The 23761-nt window shown below is 40.2% G+C and overlaps 2 protein-coding genes across 3 annotated transcripts in view; one reads left to right on the top strand and one right to left on the bottom strand.

The window, feature by feature from the left end:
• Nucleotides 1-23140, top strand: part of RNF20 (ring finger protein 20) — a 30773-nt gene extending 7633 nt beyond the window's left edge. For both annotated transcript variants that reach the window (XM_062207843.1, XM_062207844.1), the window contains exons 8-21: nucleotides 1600-1746; nucleotides 1921-1998; nucleotides 2217-2336; nucleotides 6263-6442; nucleotides 7346-7481; nucleotides 7824-7945; nucleotides 8065-8435; nucleotides 10449-10566; nucleotides 11495-11644; nucleotides 15159-15371; nucleotides 17251-17376; nucleotides 17550-17690; nucleotides 19261-19362; nucleotides 19590-23140. In XM_062207843.1, the coding sequence (XP_062063827.1) occupies nucleotides 1600-1746; nucleotides 1921-1998; nucleotides 2217-2336; nucleotides 6263-6442; nucleotides 7346-7481; nucleotides 7824-7945; nucleotides 8065-8435; nucleotides 10449-10566; nucleotides 11495-11644; nucleotides 15159-15371; nucleotides 17251-17376; nucleotides 17550-17690; nucleotides 19261-19362; nucleotides 19590-19766 (2181 nt within the window). In that variant the 3' untranslated portion in view covers nucleotides 19767-23140. The remainder of the gene's footprint in view (nucleotides 1-1599; nucleotides 1747-1920; nucleotides 1999-2216; nucleotides 2337-6262; nucleotides 6443-7345; nucleotides 7482-7823; nucleotides 7946-8064; nucleotides 8436-10448; nucleotides 10567-11494; nucleotides 11645-15158; nucleotides 15372-17250; nucleotides 17377-17549; nucleotides 17691-19260; nucleotides 19363-19589) is intronic.
• ALDOB (aldolase, fructose-bisphosphate B) overlaps nucleotides 1-23761 on the bottom strand; it is a 473832-nt gene that overhangs the window by 130573 nt on the left and 319498 nt on the right. The gene's annotated exons all lie outside the window — the stretch shown is intronic.

Genomic DNA, 23761 nt, shown 5'->3' with positions numbered 1-23761 from the left:
TCCATCAGTTGTATTTTAAGACTTAAACTTACTACCAAGATGGAAAGATCCTCCTTTTTCTGTCCTTTCCCCAAATCTCAGTTAGTATTACCAAGCTGGAGCATATTGTTTTGCTCAACTGGATTGATGTCCAAGATGGCTCTCTTGTTTGGCTGTTGATGTTGGGATCTCATCTTATTTGGCCACTGGAATGCCTAAAGGTTACTCCTGCAGCATGGCAATCTCAGGGTAGTTGGATGTTTTACATAGCAGCTGACTTCTTCCAGTGAGTATCCCAAGAATACCAGGCAGTACCTGCATGACATTTCTGAGATAGCATCAGTTATGTAGTGTCCTTTTCACTGTGTCACTAAAGTTGATCTGCCTCTTTATAGGACTGTCAGTGAATTCTGAGGTCATGTTTTAAAAGTAGCACAGAGGGTCTGTATACATTAATAGAAACGTGTAACAGTTTATGAGAGAGAGAGAGAGAGAAAGAGATCTTCCATCTGCTGGTATACTCCCCAGATGGCCACAGAGGCCAGTGGCTGGGCCAGGCTGAAGCCAGGAGCTTCATTTAGGTCTCCCACATGGGTGGCAGGGGCCCAAACACTTGAACCAACTTCCACTGCTTTTCCTGGGCCATTAGCAAGGAGTTTGATCAGAAGGGGAGTAGCTGGGACACGAATCAGCACCCACCTGGGATGCTGACATTACAAGTGGCAGCTTTACCTACTGTGCCATGGTGCAGGCCCTGACAGTTTTGTAGCTAAAATGTTAAATAACGCTAATGAGCATATAGCTCCTTAAGTAAACAAACTAGCAGTGGTTTTTGTATCTTTTTAAATTTTATTGTAAGAGGCAGGGATTTTCCATTCATTGGATTGCCCCCCAAATGCCTGCTAAAGCAGGACTGAACCAGGCTGAAGCCAGGAACCTGGAACTCAGTGACCATGTGGGTCTCCCATAAAGGTGAGACCCAAGTACTTGAGCCATCACGCTGCCTCCTGAGGTGTGTGTTAGCAGGAAGCTGGATGTAGAGAGGCACAGGGAATTGAACCAGACACTCTGATAATGGGTATGGAATTTCCAAGTGACAGCTTAACCACTAGACCAAATGCCCATGACAGGTTTTTGTGTCTTTATACTGTTCAATTCTAGATTTCTCCAAGGTGGGCTTAAAAGGGGAATGGAAGTTTTCATTTTATTCTATGTGGATTGTCATTTGTAGGAATGTAGGGAGAAAGTTAGGGGTAAAAGATAGTTGCTATTTTTGAACTTTTGACTTCTAAAATATCTGATAAAATTAAGGATTTTTTTTTAAAAAAAAACTTAAACATACAGATTTTCTGTTGAGTTTGTGGTCTGTCTAGGGAAAGGGTCCTTTGCAGAGGTACAAAAGTTACTCAGTCTTAAGTGGTCTTTTCCTTGTGTGAGGGTTCTTAACAGACTTGTACATTTTTCATGATTGTTCAGTGACTCAGAACTGTTAGAATCAGTAATTCTTTTCTGTAATTGTATGCTTGTGTATAAGCAAGGGTAACGTTAGTGGGATTTAGAGCTTAAATGAGATGGAAGGCATTCCTTTTCTAACTTGTTCTGTTTGTCTTTGGGTTGTAGTTCTCTAAGTTGCAGAGTAAAGTGGAGACAGCTGAGTCACGGGTATCTGTCTTGGAGTCCATGATAGATGACCTGCAGTGGGATATTGACAAAATTCGAAAGAGGGAACAGCGACTCAATCGACACCTGGCAGAAGTGCTGGAACGGGTTAGTGCTATTTTATTACCACTTAGCGAGTAGAATAATTTTAAGAGACTTCTCAGAAAGCATCAACTTGGGTAGTGATGCCTGAGGAAAAAACACAGATGCATTGAAAGTACCTTAATTAGCAGAGTAAAATCTTAGGGTCTCTTGCTAAAGAATCTTTTTTCTTCCCTTTAGGTGAATTCGAAAGGTTATAAGGTATATGGAGCAGGGAGCAGTCTTTATGGTGGCACAATCACTATCAACGCCCGGAAGGTAAACTCAAGGACCCAGTCAGGACCTTTGTTTTTTGTTTTTTGGTTTTTTTTTGACCCAGCGTCAGGGCTTGTGGCTAGGTACTTAGGATTGTGTTCACAAGTGGTAACGTGGGCTTTTGCCAGAAGAGTGGAGCAGTGAATATGGGAAGCTTAGACATGGGAATGACTTAATTTTTTTTTCTTTTTTCACATATTATTATTTTCTTCCATCTGTAGTTTGAGGAAATGAATGCAGAGCTTGAGGAGAACAAAGAGCTGGCTCAAAACCGTCACTGTGAACTGGAAAAACTTCGCCAAGACTTTGAGGAGGTCACTACCCAAAATGAAAAGCTGAAGGTAGGAGACACATCTCTGAAGGGTGGGAAAATTAGACTCTTCGCTGATTAATCTTGTGTATGCATTCTTACGAAGTTGCATACTTTATGAGGAAAAGGAAAATGTACATAAAATTCAACATTCTTTTGTGATTTAAAAACTCTCAACAGGTTAACTATAGAAGAAATATACCACAACATATTAGAAGCCATGTATGGCAAACCCACAGTTAACACCATATTCAATGTAAAACATTGAATGCTCAGCCAGCGCTGCGGCTCACTTGGCTAATCCTCCACCTGTGGTGCCGGCACACCGGGTTCTAGTCCCAGTCGGGGCACTGGCTTCTGTCCTGGTTGCTCCTCTTCCAGTCCAGCTCTCTGCTGTAGCCCGGGAAGGCAGTGGAGGATGGCCCAAGTGCTTGGGCCCTGCACCCGCATGGGAGACCAGGAGGTAGCACCTGGCTCCTGGCTTCAGATCAGCGCAGCGCGCCAGCTGTAGCAGCCATTTGAGGGGTGAACCAACAGAAGGAAGACCTTTCTCTCTGTCTCTGTCTCTCTCACTGTCTAGCTCTGCCTGTCAAAAAAAAAAAAAAAAAAAAAATTAAAAAACAACATTGAATGCTCATCCTCAAAGATCTGGGGCAAGTCCAGGATGGCCATTGTCATCACTATAGTCCTGGAAACTCTGGCCAGAGCAGTGGTAAGAATAAGAAAAAAAAAGCCTCCAGATTGGAAAGGAAGAAGTAAAGTCAGTTGCAGATGACTTGATCTTATATATAGAAAACCCTGAAGACTTCACCAAAAAACTGTTAGACCTATGAACAAATCCAGTAAAGTTGCAGGATACAAAATCAACATATAAACATCAGTTGTCTTGTTTCTTTTATGCACTAACTGCAAGCTGTATGAAATGAAAAGTAAGAAAGCAGTCTTATTCCACAATGATGCCTCCCAAAATTTTAGGAATAAATTTAGAGAAGTCAGAGCTGTTTATAATGAATATGTAAAGAAACTGGTATAGGTCCACAATGGAGTATCTTTTAGCCTTTGAAAAAAAAGGGGCTGGTGATGTGGCACAGTGGATTAAGTTGCAGCCTGAGATACTAGTTGCAGCCTGAGATACTAGCATCCCATATGAGTGCCATTTTGAGTCCTGGCTACTCCATTTCTAGTCCAGCTTCCTGCTAATGCACCTGGGACAGTGGTGGAAGATAGCCCAATGTTTGAGCCCCTGCCACCCATGTGGGAGACCTGGATGGAGTTCTAGACTCCTGACTTTGGCCTGGCCCAGATGTAGCTGTTGGGACCATTTGAGGAATGAACCAGCAGATGGAAGAACTTTATCTTTCTCTCTCTGACTGTCACTCCGCCTTTCAAATAAATAATATAAATCTTTAAAAAATTTTTAAAGAAATTTTAAATAAAAATTTTTTAAATAAAGAAATCCTGTCATTTGTGATAACATGGATAATGTAGAGGACATTATACTAAGTGAAATAAACCAGACACAGCAAGACAAATATTGCATGATTCTGCATGTGTGTGAGATCTAGAAAAGTCAAACTCCCAGAAGAGGATAGTAGAGTAGTAGTTAGCAGACACTGGGAATGAGGACAGAGTGGAGATGCTGGTCAAAGTGTACAAAGTTTCGATTATGTAGGACGAGTGCGTTCTAGAGAGGTGGTGCATAGCATGGTGACTATGGTTGAAAACACTGGATTGTGTCCTTGAAATTTGCTGAGAATGTATCAGAAGGCAACTGAGGTGATTGCTAAGTTACTTATTTCACAGTGTTTACATATATCAAGCATGTACATATTTATATACAGTATTTGTTGATTATACCTTAATAGAGCTGAAGGGAAAAAGAAAAATGTAAGTTCTGTTGACACACTATCTATTTATATTTACACCCCACCTTATTCTGAAAGAATTTAAAGATAATACACTAAGTCAGGGTACTTAGGAGTTGTTGAGAAAAAGTAGAAGGATAAAGTAGTGTGAAGATCCAAAATAGATTTTTTAAATGGGGCTTATGTGCAAAATGTTTGAAAGGAATGTGCATATTCTATGGGAGGGTAGGGCCTTCACATGTCAGTAGTTGCCATGTGTGGGCCACACATGTGGCTCTGCAGTTCCTTGCTGCCAGATCAGAGAAGCATGATTAGTGATCCTTTTGGTTTTCAGACTTACCTGTGAGAAGCTTCTTTTCTCCAAGCCATGCAGGAAAGAAATGAGATTCTCAAAATCTTCCTCCCTTGACCATAGCTACTTGTCTTTTACAACTTAATTTGTTTCTGAGTAAAAATATAAAGATGTTTGAACTAAAAAAAAAAAAGCAGTTTGAGTAATTAAAGCAAACACTTGCTTAGGAGAAGAGTAACTGTTTTTGATACCATGTCAAAAATATTTTCGGAGCTGGCGCTGTGGTGAAGCGGGTAAAGGCGCTGAGTGCCGGCATCCCATATGGGTGCTGGTTTGAGTCCCAGCTGCTCCACTTCTGATCCAGCTCTCTGCTATGGCCTGGGAAAGTGGTAGAGGATGGCCCAAGTCCTTGGGCCTCTGCACCCACATGGGAGACCTGTAGGAAGCTCCTGTCTGCTGGTTTTGGATCAGCTCAGCTCCAGCCGTTACAGCCATTTGGGGAGTGAATCAGTGGGTGGATGAACTTTCTGTCCTCTCTCTCTTTCTATAACTTTGCCTTTCAAATAAATAAAATAAATCTAAAAAAAAAAAAAAAAAAAGTGTGTGTTAGTGAGTGGAGTTCTCAACTACGTGTTTAAAATAAGCATCCTTACAAATGTCATAGAGCTTTTCTAGAGGTTCTCCTGTTGTCTTTGTATCTAGGTTGAGAAAATGTAAAACATGTATGAGGATACTCAGAAAGTTTGTGGAAAATGTTATTAAAAATAAGTTTATTTGGGCCGGCACCGTGGCTTAACAGGCTAATCCTCCGCCTTGCAGCGCCGGCACACCGGGTTCTAGTCCCGGTTGGGGCGCTGGATTCTATCCTGGTTGCCCCTCTTCCAGGCCAGCTCTCTGCTATGGCCCGGGAAGGCGGTGGAGGATGGCCCAAGTCCTTGGGCCCTGCACCCGCATGGGAGACCAGGAGAAGTACCTGGCTCCTGGCTTCGGATCAGCGAGATGTACCGGCCGCAGCAGCCATTGGAGGGTGAACCAATGGCAAAGGAAGACCTTTCTCTCTCTCTCTCTCTCTCACCATCCACTCTGCCTGTCAAAAAAAAAAAAAAAAAAAAAAGTTTATTTTCATGTGAAAAGTTTTGACGTTCATGCATACAAGGAGTTTTCAAAAAATTTTTGGGAAAATATGTATTTTGAAATAACTGAATGGATTTCAGAACCTTTTTCAAAAATTTACTTATGAATTTGAAAGAGTGATAGAGAAACAGAAAGAGGATGAGATCTCCCATTTACTATTTCATTACCAAAAGGCCTGCAACATCCAGATCTGGGGCCAAAGTGAAGCCAGGAACCAGGAACTTCATCCTGATCTCCCATATGGGTTGCAGGGTCCAAGTACTTGGGTCATCATCCTCTGCCTTCCCAGGAGCATTATCTTCCCAGGTACAACAGCTGTCCCTTGGCACTCCATCTGGAGTGCTGCAGTGCTAACCTCCAGAATTTTGTACACCAAAATAAATGCATCTTTTAATTCCATTTTTCCATGGACTTTTTTAAGTACCTTCTATCAAAATAGTTCTAGAGGTAAAGCGTACAGTGTATTCAGGTAACACCTCTTGGGTAGTATGCTTTATTTGGGGCAGACTTTTCCATAGAGGAACAGGTAGATAGACTTCATAATCTTCAATAAAAAATGAGTTGTTTAGGACAACCGTGAGTACAAGATTTTAATCTCCTCTCTAGCACCTGGAACATAGTTGTTAGATTGTACTTCTGACTTTCATTTCTTTGGGTCTGCCTTAGGTGGAATTGCGAAGTGCTGTGGAGGAAGTGGTTAAGGAAACTCCAGAATATCGTTGCATGCAGTCACAGTTCTCTGTCCTGTATAATGAGAGCCTGCAGTTGAAAGCACACTTGGATGAGGCCCGGACCCTGCTTCATGGCACCAGGGGAACCCACCAGCGCCAAGTTGAGCTCATTGAGGTAATAGTCTTGCTTTGTCCTCTGTATAAGCATTGTGTCTCATCAGTTTTATAATTTTACTCTTACATGCAATTTATCTCTCATTCCTTCAGCCAGCATTTGTATAATAGCTGTGAGTCTTTGCTAGGTGGTCGGCACCCAGAGGTGAGACAACAGAATTACTGCCTTCAGGGATCTTAAAATCTAGTGAGAGAACAGTATCCATTAAAATACAGTGTGATACAAAACGTATCTACAGGATGTTGTGATCAAGGAAATGGGGCATCTGTTTTGACTGGAATCTTCTCAGTTCTACTTGAGAAAGTGAAATATGAATCTTATGGATAAATACAAGTTCTTTATTTATTTATTCTTGGTAGCTAAAAGTAGTAGAAGGGCATTCTCAGTAGTGAGGACAACATATTTGAAAAACAAGTCAGAGTATGACACATAGGCAGTTTAGTATGGCTGGAGCTGAGTATATGGGGGAGAATAGCTAGTAGAAAATGCGTCACTACTTGAACACCATTGTAACATGTCATGGCACTTACAGATCCATGCTTTTTTAACCAGAAACTTTAATTCATATGTTCACTTCTGTATTTTTTGTGATTCTTAAAGTAATGCTCATGCTGGCTACTTGAATACTATGTTTATATACTGTTTTAAGGTTTAGTTATCCAGTTGCAATATATTCAGAGTTAGTGGCCTTTATTTCTTCAGTATTCTACCAGTTTTAAATCATTATTTTGTGATTATCAGGTATTCATTAAATATTGATTGAACTGGAAATTTTCAGATAATCCATTCTTTTCTTGGCATTTTTTCTCTTATAAATAAATTATATTTAGGAAATAGAATAGTAAGATACAATATTTCTACATTTTGATAAGAATTGCTTATTGCTACACTTTTTGTATACAGCGAGATGAAGTCAGCCTTCATAAGAAGCTAAGGACTGAAGTGATCCAGCTAGAAGATACGCTGGCCCAGGTCCGCAAGGAGTATGAAATGCTGAGGATAGAATTTGAGCAGACTCTTGCTGCCAATGAACAAGCAGGTATAATTATTCTCACTCCAACCTACTGTTTGTTATAAATTACTTCTTGGAAAGACACAGATCCTTCCCAGGATTTACACGATCTCCAGGATTGGTGAAAGCTACCTGGAATTCAGAAGCTCCTAAAGTACTTTAATCAAGTCCTGTAATTCATTTTGGTTCACAGTCTGGATATTTGATTTTTAACTCAAGTGGACCAGTTTTATTTTCATCTCCTGAGAAGGTGTCTTTTTTTGTGGGTCTCCCTGTTTTTCAGAGGTTCCTGATAGGTTCTGCACTTTCTCTCCTTGTGCTTTTGCCCCTAACACAGTTCTTCATAACATTGCTATTGCTGTGTTTAAGGCCCTATAAACCGGGAGATGCGCCACCTCATCAGTAGCCTCCAGAATCATAATCACCAGCTGAAAGGGGAGGTGCTAAGGTATAAGCGGAAATTGAGAGAAGCCCAGTCGGACCTGAACAAGGTAACTGGGAGGAGTAGAATAAAGATTATTGGCTATTAATCTTTAAAGCTGTTTTTGAGTGAGGTGAGTGATGTGGTTCTCATTAGTGATGTGCATTTTTCCTCTCTTTGTTCTCCCAGACACGTCTGCGGAGTGGCAGTGCCCTCCTGCAGTCTCAGTCTAGTACTGAGGACTCTAAGGATGAACCTGCAGAGCTGAAACAGGACTCTGAGGACTCAGCTACCCAATCCTCAGCATCAAAATCTTCTCAGGAGGATGTCAATGAGATTAAGTCCAAACGGGATGAGGAGGAGCGAGAACGCGAAAGGAGAGAAAAAGAGAGGGAGCGAGAAAGAGAGCGGGAGAAGGAAAAGGAGAGAGAACGAGAAAAGCAGAAACTAAAAGAATCAGAAAAAGAGAGAGATTCTGCTAAGGATAAAGAGAAAGGGAAACATGATGATGTAAGGAAAAAGGAAGCGGAAATTATCAAACAATTGAAGATTGAACTCAAGTAAGAACAATATTTAGAATAACTGTTTCTGACTCAAAAACTAAGATTAAGACTCCATGCATGAAATGTTTGATTGATGCCATGGCTTGTGTGCTCATTGTCACTACTTGGATGTAACTAAGTGTGCAGTTGTTGTGTTCTCCACCCTTAATGAAGTGTGCAACCAGAATGACCTGGGTGGCTGTTGCATACTCAGTGATCAGGTATCTCTAAAACCCATGGTCATACCCTTATTCTTTTTTTTTTTAAGATTTATTTATTTATTTGAAAGAGTTACACAGAGAGAGAAGGAAAGGCAGAGAGAGAGAGAGAGAGAGGTCCTCCATCTGCTGGTTCACTCCCCAACTGGCCGCATCCGCTGGAGTTGTGCTGATATGAAGCAAGGAACCAGGAGTTCCCTCCAGGTCTCCCACGTGGGTGTACAGGCCCAAGGATTTGGGCTATCTTCTGCTTTCCCAGGCCATAGCAGAGAGCTGGATTGGAAGCTGGGACTAGAACCGGCATATGGGATGCTGGTACTGCAGGCAACGGCTTTACCCACTATGCTACAGCGCTGGCCCTGTAGCCTTATTCTTTAAAAATAGGATTAAGGGAAGGAATGTCATGATTGAAGTAATACCCTTGAGAATTATTAGAAAATTAGGGGCCAGCAGTGTGGCGTGGTGGGAAAAACCACTACCTGCAACACTGTCATCACATATGGGTGCTGTTTTGAGTCCTAGTGGCTCCATTTCTGATCCAGCTTCCTGCTTATGGCCTGGGAAAGGCAACAGAGAGTGGCCCAGGTGTTTGGGTCCCTGCTACGCTTATGGGAGACCCAGAAGAAGCTCCTGGTTTCTGGCTTCAGCCTGGAAAAGCCCTAGTCGTTGTGCCCATTTGGAGAGTGAACCAATGCATGGAAGATCTCTTTCTCTCTTCCTCTGTATGACTCTGACTTTCAAATGAATACATCTTTTAAAAAAAATAAGGGGGAAAAAAAGTAACTATTAGTCTTCATTGATTTTGGGCAAATTGCTGACGTTAATTGTGATTTAAGTTATACTAAGTGGAGTAGGTATCACTATACCTTCACCAAAATCTAATCTATTTGCCAACAGTTGGTGAATATGCCAGATCATTTTAAGAGGCTTTTTGGGAAGTTTATTTCTGTAGACATTGAAATAGTAAGACCCAGTGAAACATGTGTGTCATAACCTCTTGTTGTCCCTTATCCTGCATAAGCAATGACTTCTCTGATAAAACTTATTATTTCTTGATCCCAATTTTTCCTGGTTTACTCTTGGTTGATATTTGGATGTCATGCTTGGATTTATTCAAAATGCTTAAATCTCTGTGGTGTGAAATTGTAGTTAAAAAGTTTAATTTTTTATTAAGAGATGAGGCTTTAATTTTCAGCTGACAGTTAAACTATCAAAACTAGGATTAGCAGTGGTACTTACATCTTCAGTTGTTTCCTTTTTTTCTCCTTCTTGATCTGCTTAAGGCAAATATTCTTTTCTCAGATGTATAAGAATCATTATTCCCCTTCATTTGTGGGATTTTCATACTTCTGAAGGCTTTGGTTTCTTCATCTTTAAATTTAGTGTTTAATTTATTACTGTCTTCTACCCTCTCAAAGACTATTTTAAGATTCTTCATAATGTGGTAAGATACATTAGAATCACCAAAAATAGGAATAGATGTTTCAGACTTTTGTTTAAATGCGTTCCTGGACCCTCTCCCAGACCTACTGAATATCAGTTTCCTAAGAGTGGGGTAATGGAAATTTGCTTTTATAATAAGTGCCACAAAAGTCTGTATTTTATAACTTTTTTAGGAGACTTGGTCTGAAAGGGAAAATGACCCTTTTCTGTGCTGAGTGTATCCAGAAGTCTATTAATAGTCTGTGTAGAATTTTAAGTGTGATATAAAGTAAAAGAAACTTTTTAAAATATTCTGCTCAATTCAGAATTCCTTTGTTCCTATGCCCTTTGTTTTTTCATCATTCCCGGTCTTCTACCATGTCTGTAATAGGAAGGCACAGGAGAGCCAGAAGGAGATGAAACTGTTGCTAGATATGTACCGCTCTGCCCCAAAGGAACAGAGAGATAAAGTTCAGCTAATGGCAGCTGAGAAGAAGTCCAAGGCAGAGGTAATCTCATCTATTACCTGTGATTCTGGTTAAAATCTTCATTTGTGGAACTTTTTTTCATACTTGTCAAGAATGTGGTCCCTTTCTCTACAACATTAGTGTTGAACTTAGCACCATATTCTACTCTCTTGGAGATTCTCTAAAGTTGAGATTTTACGATTCTCCCTAACGTGGTAGGATATATTCGAATTACCAAGAATAGGAGTATGCTTTTCAGATTTTTTTATTGCCCACTTTACTGATATAAATCTGTATTGCTGTAGTTACTCTTTTTTTGTTATACTCTTTTTTTTGTTATGCTCTTATACGAGTTTGGGACTTAGAAAAAAGTATGAAATGACTATTTTATTATTATTTTTTAAAGATTTATTTATTTATTTGAAAGTCTGAGTTACACAGAGAAAGGAGAGAGAGAAGGAGAAGTCTTCCATCCGCTGGTTCACTCCCCAATTGACTGCTACGGCCAGAACTGTGCCAATCCGAAGCCAGGAGCCAAGAGCTTCTTCCAGATCTCCCATATGGGTGTAGGGGCCCAAGGACTTGGGCCATCTTCTCTTTTCCCAGGCCATAGCAAAGAACTGGATCGGAAGTGGAGCAGCAGGGACTTGAACTGGCGCCCATATGGGATGCCGGCACTGCAGTGGCAGCTTAACCCACTACGCCACAGTACCAGCCCCAGAAATGACTGTTTTAAAGAAAAGTACATGTGTACTCATGAAAAACATTGCTCATAGAAACATGAGATACTGGACTGGAGTGATATTAAAGCAGTATTATAATGTAATGGATTAGTATATCATTTCTCATGTCCCATTAGCATGTAAAGTTCTTTTGGTGTTATAAGCCCTCATCTGTGTTCAGTATTGATTGATTTTTATAAATGAGTTATAATTTTTTTTCTTTGCATAATTTCTCTTCCTTCCTATAGTTGGAAGATCTAAGGCAAAGACTCAAGGATCTAGAGGATAAGGAGAAGAAAGAGAACAAGAAAATGGCTGATGAGGATGCCCTGAGGAAGATCCGGGCAGTGGAGGAGCAGATAGAATACCTGCAGAAGAAGCTGGCCATGGCCAAGCAGGTGGGTACACTTTTATTTAATTGACAGGTGACTTTAGTTGCTGACAGGTAAGTTACTACCATTGAAATGTGCTCTTTCATTCTAGTGTTTATGATGATAGTATAGTTTCTCCTCTGTATTTTTTTTTGCTTTCAAGTTTTTCATTCTTTTGTTATTGCAGTGCAAAAAATTCACTTGGCCGGCGCCGCGGCTCAATAGGCTAATCCTCCACCTTGCGACGCCGGCACACCGGGTTCTAGTGCTGGTCGGGGCACCGGATTCTGTCCCGGTTGCCCCTCTTCCAGGCCGGCTCTCTGCTGTGGCCAGGGAGTGCAGTGGAGGATGGCCCAAGTGCTTGGGTCCTGTACCCCATGGGAGACCAGGAGAAGCACCTGGCTCTTGCCTTCGGATCAGCGCGGTACACCTGCCGCAGTGTGCCAGCCATGGCGGCTATTGGAGGGTGAACCAACGGCAAAGGAAGACCTTTCTCTCTGTTTCTCTCTCTCTCACTATTTACTCTGCCTGTCAAAAAAAAAAAAAAAAGAAATTCACTTTTATTTTCAAATGGATAACATTGTGTTAATAAATAAGTAAACATTGTTTATTGAAAATCAGTGGAGACAGTGAATATAAAATTTTTAAAAAGGGATATGTAATTTTATATACATTATGATGACAAATATAATAAACTAAGAAAAGTATGCTCCCCAAATAGGTTATCAATAAATAACCAATTTGTTGATTATTTCTTGGTCATTGAGCTATCGAGACTACTTGCCTTTTCATAATGAACATATATTTCTTCATTTTTAAGTTCCAGAGAGTTTTTAGTAACATTCAGTAATAAAGATACCAAAAATGGTGCTTGCAGCCATCATACATTCACTGTCAGGAACAACATCACTGTTTCTTTCTTTTTTTTTTTTTTTTAAGTTTTTATTTATTTGAGAGGTAGAATTACAGAGAGAGAGAAAGAGAAAGAAAGAAAGAATGGTCTTCTATCACTGGTTCACTTCCCAAATGGCTGCAATGGCCAGAGCTGAGCCGATCCAAACCCAGGAGCCAGGAGCTTCTTCCAGGTATCCCACGAGGGTGCAGGGGCCCAAGCACTTGGACCATCTTCTACTGCTTTCCCAGGCCACAGCAGAGAGCTGAATCGGAAGAGGAGCAGCCGGAACTAGATCTGGCCACCATATGGTATGCCAGTGCCGCAGGCAGAGAATTAATCTATTGGCTCTGACCTATTCACCGTTTCTTAAGAAATGACAGAATAAAAATGAGTTGAAGTAATTTTAATTGATCCTTAAGTGCCTCAGAAAGAAATTTTGTTGGATCTTATACACATTCGTTTTATAAAATTTAGACCTTTGACTTTTCTTAAATTTGGTAATTGCCGCCTTTCTTTCTCTTTCTGAAATAATTATTAGGAAATTGTACTGCTGTAGGTTCTAGAACAAGTGGAAGGAAGGCACACTATGTTCTTGTGTAGGTTAATTCATTTTATCTTAAAACTGTTAATATTTCCTAAATTAATATATAAGTTTAATATGATCCCAATAAAAGTACTCTTTTTTTGTTTTGGTTTTCATTTTGATATTAGACAAACTGATTTTAAGGTACGTATGGAAAAGTAAACAAGAATGATAAGAAGAACTGAAAAAAAACTAGCAATGGGGTCTCCTCCAGGTGTTAAAGTGTCAGTAGGTAAATAGCAGTTACTACAGCTGTATAGAAAATCTGGAATTAGACGAAAGTACGCATGAAAATTATAAATAAAGTACACTAGAAAATTATAAATAATAGAAAACTATTAAATGTGAGAGGACTAAAGAAAATAATGTTGGAAAATAGTTGAATATATACTTGGACATTCTACATTAGAGTGATTTCCAAATGAATCATAGAAAGGGAGACTGGGAAGTATCATTATGTGCTTAAAATTGTATATATGAAGTATATGAAATCTGTTTTATTTATATACATAAAAACTAAGAATTTAAGAGAATTCTATGACCTATTTAGAAGTCATCCTAGAGTAGAATGTTCAAGTATGTATTCAACATTTTTCCAACTTTTTAAAAATATTTATCCCACATTTAATAGTCTTCCTTTTCTTGACTGATTTAAAACTGTATTTTTAACATACATTAAGTATGATATAGTATTTTAAAAAATGAATGCTTTAAAGAGCTAGAAAAAAAAATTGAACTCTTTGATTCATTTGGAATGGAGAAGACTTTAACTATTAAAAGGCCCACCAAAAATGAATGAAAGGTTGGTTATATGAATTATGAAAAGATAAATTTCTATATGAAGGAAAAACTATTAGGCAAGCTAAATAATTAAATGATAAAAAGAAAAAAATATTTTTAAGTTTTATCACAAAAGAGCTTTTTTCACCTGATTTATAAAATAACTCTAAAAAATATAAATTAAAGCCATTTTCAGATTCATTTGTTATCTATCAGATGGTTATGAAACTGCATGTTTGCAACTGCTGTGGAAATTCCATAGATAAAATTCAGCAGTTGTTCCTCAGTATGCAAGAGGAATTGTGTTGAGGATTTCCCATGGATACAAAAATCCAGAAACTCATGTTCCTTATATAAATAGTGCAGTATTTCTACATAACTTACATACCTCCTTCTGTGTACTTTAAATCATCTCTAGGTTACTTACAATACCTAATATAATGTAAGTACTGTGTTAATAGTTTTACTGTATTGTTTAGAGGATAATGATAAGGAAAAAGTTCATACATGTTCAGTGCAGATTTAAATTTTGTGGTTTTTTTTTATTTTTTAAAAGAAATTATTTATGTAATTGAAAGAATATCAAAGAAAGAGGATGAGATAGAAACAAAGAGGAAGAGAGCAAATCTTCCATCCACTGGTTCACTCCTCAAATGGCCTCAACAGCTAGAGCTGGGCCAGGCCAAACCCAGGAGCCAAGAATTTTATTCTGGTCTCCACATGGTGTCAGGGGCTCAAGTACTTGGGCCGTATTCTGCTGCTTTCCTGGGAACATCAGCAGGAAGCTATCTTGGTAGCAGAGCAGCCAGACTCTTAACAGCCACTCTGATATGGGTTGCTCACATTCACAGCTTTACTTGCTGTGCCACAATGCTGGCCTGTTTTTGTAAATTTTTGACCCATGGTTGGTTGAATCCCCCTAATGCATTCCCTGTGGAAACAAAGGACTGACTATTATAATTAATGGAAATGTCTGATATAATGTGGTACTTTATAATAGAATATTCTTAACTGCTGTGCTAGATTAATGTGATATAAATATTACCCGTTTAACTGAATACAAATCACTTAATACATATCATGAAAAATCGATGCCAGTGACTCCAGATAATAGGTCTTCTGTTTTCCTAGGGCTCACGTAGCCACAAAACTAAGCTTTGTGTGTGTCTAATTTATGTCTAAATGAAAAGTAGGACAGTTTGTAGCTTCCTATAAGTTTATAGCTTGCCTGTATGGAGTTAGAAAATTCTGCTGAAATGAAAAGTTCCTTTTCCTCATTTTAGGAGGAAGAAGCTCTCCTCTCTGAGATGGATGTTACAGGTCAGGCCTTTGAAGACATGCAGGAGCAAAACATCCGTTTGATGCAGCAGTTACGGGAGAAGGATGATGCAAATTTCAAGCTCATGTCAGAGCGTATCAAGTCCAATCAGATCCATAAGTTGCTTAAAGAAGAGAAAGAGGAGCTGGCAGACCAGGTTTTGACTCTGAAGACTCAGGTAATTAGAATAAATATAGCTTTCCATTGTGTTAAAGTAGGATGGGGAGGCTGGCGCCGTGGCTTAACAGGCTAATCCTCCGCCTTGCGGCGCCGGCACACCGGGTTCAAGTCCCGGTTGGGGCGCCGGATTCTGTCCCGGTTGCCCCTCTTCCAGGCCAGCTCTCTGCTATGGCCCGGGAAGGCAGTGGAGGATGGCCCAAGTGCTTGGGCCCTGCACCCGCAAGGGAGACCGGGAGAAGCACCTGGCTCCTGGCTTCGGATCAGCAAGATGTGCCGGCCGCAGCGGCCATTGGAGGGTGAACCAATGGCAAAAAGGAAGACCTTTATCTCTCTCCCTCACTATCCACTCTGCCTGTCAAAAAAAAAAAAAAAAAAGTAGGATGGGGGAAAAAAACTAAAAACTAAATGTCCACTGTTAGTGTACTGGCAAATAAATTATAAATCCCTACAAAGGAATATGGTGTAGCTGTTAAAGCAAATTTGGATCTGCTACTGTGGAAAAAAAAAATCTAAAAACGTATGTGCACTTATGTGCATGTGCTGTGGATTTTTAAAATTTCTGGGAGACTGTATGAAAGATTGTAGTGAGAGTGGTTGATTGCCTCTGGTTGTTGGGGTGAGAGTTTGTGAGTGAGGTGTTAGGAAGTGGGTGTGTGATTTTATATTCTACCTTTTAGTACTGTTTGATTTTTTTCTTTGTATGTTAATTTCTAGAAAATGACTTTAGAACCTCTATGGCCATTCTGAAATGGATGTATTTGAAATTTTTTAAAGATTTTTTATTTATTTGAAAGGCAGAATTATAGAGGGAGAAACAGAGAGAGTGATCTTCTGTCCACTGGTTCATTCCCCAAATGACCACTATGGCCAGGGCTGGGCCAAGCTGAAACCAGGAGCCTAGAGCTCTTGTAGGTCTCCCACTTGAGTGCAGAGCCTAAACACTTGGGCTGTCTTCTGCTGCTTTTCCAGGCACAGTAGCAGGGAGCTGGATTAAAAGGAGCAGCTGGGACTTGAACTGGCACCCATATGGGATGCCAGCACCTTAGGCAGCAGTTTAACCTGCTGTGCCATAGCCCTGGCCCCTATAGTTGGATTTTTGTTTGAACCCTCATTTATATGCTCTGATATGAATTGCCAAGTTTTCAGAATTAGTATGGCTGGAGAAGGTATATATCTGTAATTACAGTTTCCTGTATTTTTGTCAATTTGGAAGAGTCTGAAATCCCAGATTCTTATTTGAATCTTGAGAAATATTTTATATGAAAAATGAAGCTTTTAATTATCTCAGACCTGCTGCATGTACAAAAGGTTTGGCACACCGGGTTCTAGTCCCGGTCAGGGCACCAATCCTGTCCCGGTTGCCCCTCTTCCAGGCCAGCTCTCTGCTGTGGCCAGGGAGTGCAGTGGAGGATGGCCCAAGTACTTGGGCCCTGCACCCCATGGGAGACCAGGAGAAGCACCTGGCTCCTGCCATCGGATCAGCGCGGTGCGCCGGCCACAGCGCGCCTACCGCGGTGGCCATTGGAGGGTGAACCAATGGCAAAAGGAAGACCTTTCTCTCTGTCTCTCTCTCACTGTCCACTCTGCCTGTCAAAAAAAAAAAAAAAAAAAGGTTTTCAAAAAGGTCATGGAAAATGCGTATTATGAAAAAACTGGATTTCAAAATGTTTTTACACAAAAATAAACTTATCTTTTAATTCTATTTTCCACAAATTTTTTTGAAATGCTCTTGTATTTTGAAGAGTTCATAGGGAAAATCAGTGATAGTTGAGATTTCTAACATTTTCTATTTTGTGGGCCTGTTGACTAAGAGAGCATAGTCAGTTTTATTTTATTTTTCTTCCTGTTGTGTTGAAATCTGTTTGTCTTCTTCAAAGGTTGATGCCCAGTTACAAGTAGTAAGGAAACTAGAAGAGAAGGAGCATCTGTTACAGAGCAACATTGGCACAGGGGAGAAGGAGCTGGGTCTTAGGACCCAAGCCTTAGAGATGAACAAACGCAAGGTATGATTGATGCCTGAAATCTAAAGTGATAGTCTCAGAGTAACAAGTAAGAAGAGCATTGATGAAATTATGTATTTTAGTAAAATGTTGTTCACTTTGTTCCTTGAACTTGGTTAACACTTTGCCTCATTGGAAATAAGAGGTAGTACAATGATGTTGTTTCTCCTGTGTAGGCAATGGAGGCAGCCCAACTTGCAGATGACCTCAAAGCACAGTTGGAGTTGGCTCAGAAGAAGCTACATGATTTTCAGGATGAGATTGTGGAGAACAGTGTCACCAAAGAAAAGGACATGTTCAATTTCAAACGAGCTCAGGTAAGAGCAGTTTCTTTTTTTTTTTTTTTTTATAAAATCATTTATTTTATTGGAAAGGCAGAGTTAGAGGGAGAGACAGAGACATCTTCAGTCCTCTGTTTCACCCCCTGAATGGCTGCAACAGACCAAAGCCAGGAGCCAAGACTTTCTTCCAGGTCTCCCACATGGGTGCAAGGGCCCAAGTACTTGGGCCATTTTCTGCTTCTTTCCCAGGTGCATTAGCAGATAACTGGATCAGAAGTGGAGCAGCTGGGACTTGAACCAGCACCCATGTGGGATGCCGGCATCCCAGGCCAGCTTACCCTGCTAAGCCACAATGCTGGCCCCAAGTTGTCTTTACATTTTGCATTTTAGATGTTTTCTGAGGTCTGAAGTGATCCGTGTGATGGAAAAGTCATTAGTCTAATGTGTGTCGTTTCCTATTAGACTGTAAGTTCCCTGTGAGAAGAGACTGAATCTGTTTGCTTTACTGCCATATCTCCCAAGCCTATTATGGTGCCTACCACCTAATTGGCATGAAACAAATATTTATTAAATGAATGAATTAATGAATTGTTAAAGCAGTAGCAGCCTAGTAATTTTAGAGGATTTAAAAGTTCCTTTAGGGAACTGGTGTTGTGACACTAGCATACTATATATCAGGACACTGGTTTGAATCCCAGCTGCTCTGCTTCAGTCCAGCTCCCTGCTAATGCACCAAGTACTTGTACCCCTGTCATCCATGTGGGAGACCCAGATGGAGTTCCAGGCTTCTGGCTTTGGCCTGGCCTGACTCTGGATCATTATAGCCAGTTGGGGAGTGAACCAACAGATGGGAGATCTCTCTGTCACTCTGCCTTTCAAATAAATAAAATAAATCTTAAAAGTTTCTCCTTGGCAGGCATGGGGGCACAGCAGATAAGCTGCCATTTAGGATGCCCACATCCATGTCAGAGTGCCCATTTGAGTCCTGGCTGCTCCAGGTTTCTGATCCAGCTTTCTGTTAACACACCAGGGAAGCAGCAGATTATGGCTTATGGTCCAAGTGTTTGGGTTATTGCTACCCAGTTGGGACTCCTAGCTGACTCTTAGCTTCACCTTGGCCAAGCCCTGGCTGTTGTGGCCATTTCAGGAGTGAACCAGCAGATGGAAGATAACTCTCTCAGCTGTTTCTCCCTCTCTGTCACTCTGCCTTTCAAATAAATGAACAAAAAGTTCTCAATTTTTGTCATGTCATCTGTTTCTCATACCTTTCTAAACTTTCCTAACATACATCTGTAACTTTCCAGTCTGCCTTTAGCTTAAAACTGATTACCACAAAATGAAGTGACCTTTCCTATATATCTTATATTTCCAGAAGATTGAATTGGCGGTAGTTAAGTGCAACTTTAATTTAGGGATATGATTGTGGTTGCCTGTTCTGAATCAAAATACCTTGCCATTTGCAATTCCCTACATTCCTAAATATAATTGGACATAACAAGACAGAACATACTTTCCACAATGGAAAATTCAAGTTGCAGCAATTATTTTTCTCCAAAAATGGCAGGTCTGGGGACTTGTGTCTAATGGGTATGCTGTCCTACCACAGGAGGACATCTCTAGACTTCGAAGGAAACTTGAGACCACAAAGAAACCAGACAATGTACCCAAATGTGATGAGATTCTGATGGAGGAGATTAAGGATTACAAGGTTAGCAAAACTGCCTCAGTGATTTCTTTGTGTTTTCTTGTTGGAGCCTGAAATGGTCTATTAATGTGTTGGGAGGATAAATACTGAACTTCTTTAAATGAAAGTAGCCTCAGAAGAGTTTGCATTTTGGGTGAGAAAATAATTTGTCTCAATGCTTATGGTTTTGCTGTAGTTGTTTGCTTATATATGAGAACCGTTTGTACAATCTGATTTATTTCCTTTTTTAGGCACGTCTGACCTGTCCATGCTGCAACATGCGTAAAAAGGATGCTGTACTTACCAAGTGTTTTCATGTGTTCTGCTTTGAGTGTGTGAAGACACGCTATGACACCCGCCAGCGCAAATGTCCCAAGTGTAATGCTGCTTTTGGTGCCAATGATTTCCATCGCATCTACATTGGTTGAACCAAGTTACGAGAAGAGAAGCTGACTAGACAGGCACTTATTCATTAACCACCAGACCTCTACCTCTTCTCTCCTTGACAGTTTGTCAACTACCTTTCCTCTATAGACTTTATGTCCGAGCTCTCCTCTCCAATAGCTAGATGACTTCAGGGGACAGGACTGGTAAATGCAAGTCTTGGGTTTTAGAATGAATTAGAAACAATTCTTATTTTTCGTCGCTACCAGCTTTGTTTATTTCCGGTTTTTACACTTTTCAACATTTTCTTCTTCAGGCCCATCATTCCTCCTGAAGAAGTTACGTTGGTATTTTTTTGACATGGAAAGGGAACAAAGTAGAAACAACACTATTTTGGGGGAGTGATCTTTTAAAAGTAAGCTATCTGTGGGCACAAACTTTTCTTGATTTGGGTAGTATACATTTTGTAAACTTAGATTATAAAATAGTATAGTTGTACTACTCTTTCCTGGATGGTTTGAAGCCTTAATGAAATTATGTCCAGGATAATTCAATCCATTTTCCCTTTACTAGCAAAGTAACTTTTAAGGTCAGCTGGCTTCCTTGTTGAAGTTATTTAAGTTTTGAATTCAGCTACTTGACGTCTTTGAATTTCTTGAGGCCAGAATAATGTCAAATGATATAACACCCTTTGTCTTCTGATGAAATCAAGATTGGAGAGGATTGGGGGGGGGGGGGGCAAAACTAAGAAGGTGAAGAGATTTTTCTGGGTGCTCTGGGAACCCAACACAGAGAGGCCTCGGGGAGCCATGAATTACTCTCATCCTCTTCTCCACAGGGGTTCTTGTAATCCCTGTTTTCCAAAAGATCCTCTGTAATGTTTTGTGGGACTTTATACTGCACAAGCTTCAATTAAAGCAGGACTCAGTTTGCACATTGTGTTTGTGGTTTTTCTCTGATACATTTTTTTAATTACTCACTGATTTTACACCTGCTATTCTAGGAATGCTCTTGAATGAAATAATCAGCTTAGATTAAGAGACTGGCTGCATTTAAAATATTTAGTTCTTTGATTAATTGAAGCACTTTTCTCCTAGTTGTTTTATTGCATTTGTTCTGAGGAGAGATTATGCTTAAACTACTCAGTTCTCTTCCATAGTTCACTGTTGAGTGTAATAGGTTGTGATTTGTTGTTCTGTGGGTCTAAAGTTGCCTGGCTCTTTGAGAGTTCTTGAATTTTTTTTTAAAGGTTTCCTAGTGTCATTTTTTGTTGGTGGTGTTTTTTTTAAAGATTTATTTATATATTTGAAAGGCAGAGTTACAAGAGAGGCAGAGAGAGAGGGAAGTTGTCCACTTGCTGGTTCAACTCCACAAATGGCCACAGTGGTCAGAGCTGGGTCAATGTAAAGCCAGGAGCTTCCTCCAGGTCTCCTACATGGGTGCAAGGGGCCCAAGGAGTTAGGCCATCTTGTACTGCTTTTCCAGGCCATAGCAGAGAGCTGGATCGGAAGTTGAGCACCTGGGACTCGAACTGATGCCCATATGGGATGCAGGCACTGCAGGCGGCAGCTCTACCCACTATGCCATGGCACCGGCCCTATGAATTGTTAAGTTTTGTAATAACTAGCGTGTCAGAGGATTTTTATGCCCCTGATAAGGGCAATATTAAGTGGATCCCTGTGGATCATCACTTGCCCTAGAAGCTGGTTAATGGCAAAGTTCTTGTTTTGTGTTTACTAGCAGGGCTAGTAATGTATTCCACAAAGTCATCTGATGTGACTTAAGAAATAAGTCTACTTGCAAGGATCGTACAAGGTCTCTGGAGGCCATGGATCCCTTGATTTCCATTCACCCTGCCAAGCGCACACACTCATACACAATGATAGGATAAGATCCTGCTGAACACACTGTTTGCATTCAGTGAAAAGATGCTTTTGCTGCCTGCTCTTAGAAGAAAGGCTTGAGAATAACTTTGTTGGCTGGGGGACAAGTAGACTTATTGGGCAGCGGGTGCTTTGGGTTTGAATATTACTTATTTTGTGACTGTTGTCTGAGAATGCCAGCTGCCTAGTACCAGGATACCATGGGGTGTGTGCAATATTGTGGAGGAAAATACTAATGCCATGGTATGCTGAATTTAGGGGAAGTTCCTGTAGTTGAGGAGAGCAGAGAGCCCCTGATCCCAACTAGCTTTAGATCTGTAAGGTGAGCTTTCAATGCCCTTTTCAGGTAACGACCCAAAACAGTGGTGATTTTTATGGCAGTTCAGCCTCTCTCTACAGAAGAGGTGAGTGGGCTTCAAGAATACTTCAAATTGCACAGAAAATTTCATCTGGATTGCATGTGCATTATTTGTAGGTCTTTTCAGATGCTTAAAGGCATTTTGAAGCTTCATGATCCCCAAAAAGTTAGAAATCACAGCTGTAGATCTTTAGGAACTTTAAAGGGTAATTTCTTTGAATTAATGCTTTCCATAAATATGCATTGGAGGTGTCTCATCTTACAGATCTTGTAGGAATGATCTCACTCTTCTTTATTTATTTTTGGTCTCTTTTGTTGTTATTTAGCAATGTCATTGTGATTTTCACCAAAATCACATGTCTTGTCAGGCAGGTATCTTAACCATATGACTTGGCTCTTACTGTCCTACTTACTCCAGGGATTTTTTTTTTTTTTAGAAGATACTGAGCTGTTTCTGCTACTATTGTAGTCTTACATGAATTTCCAGTGGATTCTTGTTTTTTCTTAGTCTCTGTGCAAATTTATCACTGTTCTTTAAGAGCATGAGTTCTGTGCCTATGGTATAATGTGCAAACCACTAGAGTGATTTTATGCTGTGAAGACAAACAAATTAGTGTCCATCTACTTAGACCTTCTGGGATGATAATGCTGGTTTTCATAGGAGCTTGTATACTGGTCTTTATTCCCATGTGTTGTATGGAAAGCCTTTAAATTTTGTTCCTTTTTTTTTTTTTTTTTCCTGAGAACTGTCAGTTGGCTGATATATCCAAGCCCCAGTGGGTCTGCAGAAAAATTTTGAGTAGTTGCTGCCATAAAAGTCTACCTGACTGTTGGGATAATACAGCTACACTGAGAGCAAATAGAAAATTAATGTGTGGGGCTATCGCTGTGGTGTAGCAGGTAAAGCTGCTGCATGCAGTGCTGACATCCTGTACGGGCGCTGGTTCAAGTTCCGGCAGTTCGACTTCTGATCCAGCTCTCTGCTGTGGCCTGGGAAAGCAGTGGAAGATGGCCTAAATGCTTGGGGCCCTTTACCCATGTGGGAACCCAGAACAAGCTCCAGGTTCCTGGCTTCGAATAGGTGTAGCTCTGACTGTTGAGGCCATTTGGGGAGTGAACCAGAGGATGGAAGACCTTTCTCTCTCTGCCTCTCCTCTCTCTGTGTAACTCTGCCTTTCAAATAAATAAATAAATCTTAAAAAAAGAAAAATTAATGTGTTGTATGTATGTTAAATTGGATTTACACCATAGGAAAATCCTGGCATACAGATACTTAAACATTGTCTCAAAGGAAAATCGAACTATACTTTCTGAGAATTTCTGCCCAAATTGAGCTCTTCCTAACGTAGGCTCTTAAGGTCTTTTTAATAGCATACTTCACAGTTACTACAATTAAGACTTGGAAAGGACAGTGTCTCAACAGTGTAGTTCCCAAGATTTGGCAGAGGTGCAGGAAAGGTTTCCGTGATGAAGTTGCTTCAGCTCTCACAAGTCTGCTTTACTAGGTCACTATGTGAATTCAAATCTCGTTACATGAAAAACCTCTCCTGACTGCATTTTAAATTTTTTGTGATAATAAAAGGAGGTATTGTGAATTCTGAACATCAGCTCTGTAGATAGCCCATGATAGCTGAGGCTTCTGTTAATGTAGGTAGGTTAACCTTTTTTTTTTTTTTTTTTTTGAGAGAAGCAGTGGACAAAGTAGGAACCATAGTGTGTTCACATTGGTATAATAATGATAAATTTTGAAGATCTCAAGTTACTGGAATCTGGAATGGAATAATTTGAAAGTTAGGTT

Source organism: Lepus europaeus, chromosome 12 (assembly GCF_033115175.1).
Source record: "Lepus europaeus isolate LE1 chromosome 12, mLepTim1.pri, whole genome shotgun sequence".
Lineage (NCBI taxonomy): Eukaryota > Metazoa > Chordata > Mammalia > Lagomorpha > Leporidae > Lepus > Lepus europaeus.
Note: the sequence above shows the minus strand (reverse complement) of the source record. Positions and strands in the feature narration are given on the sequence as shown.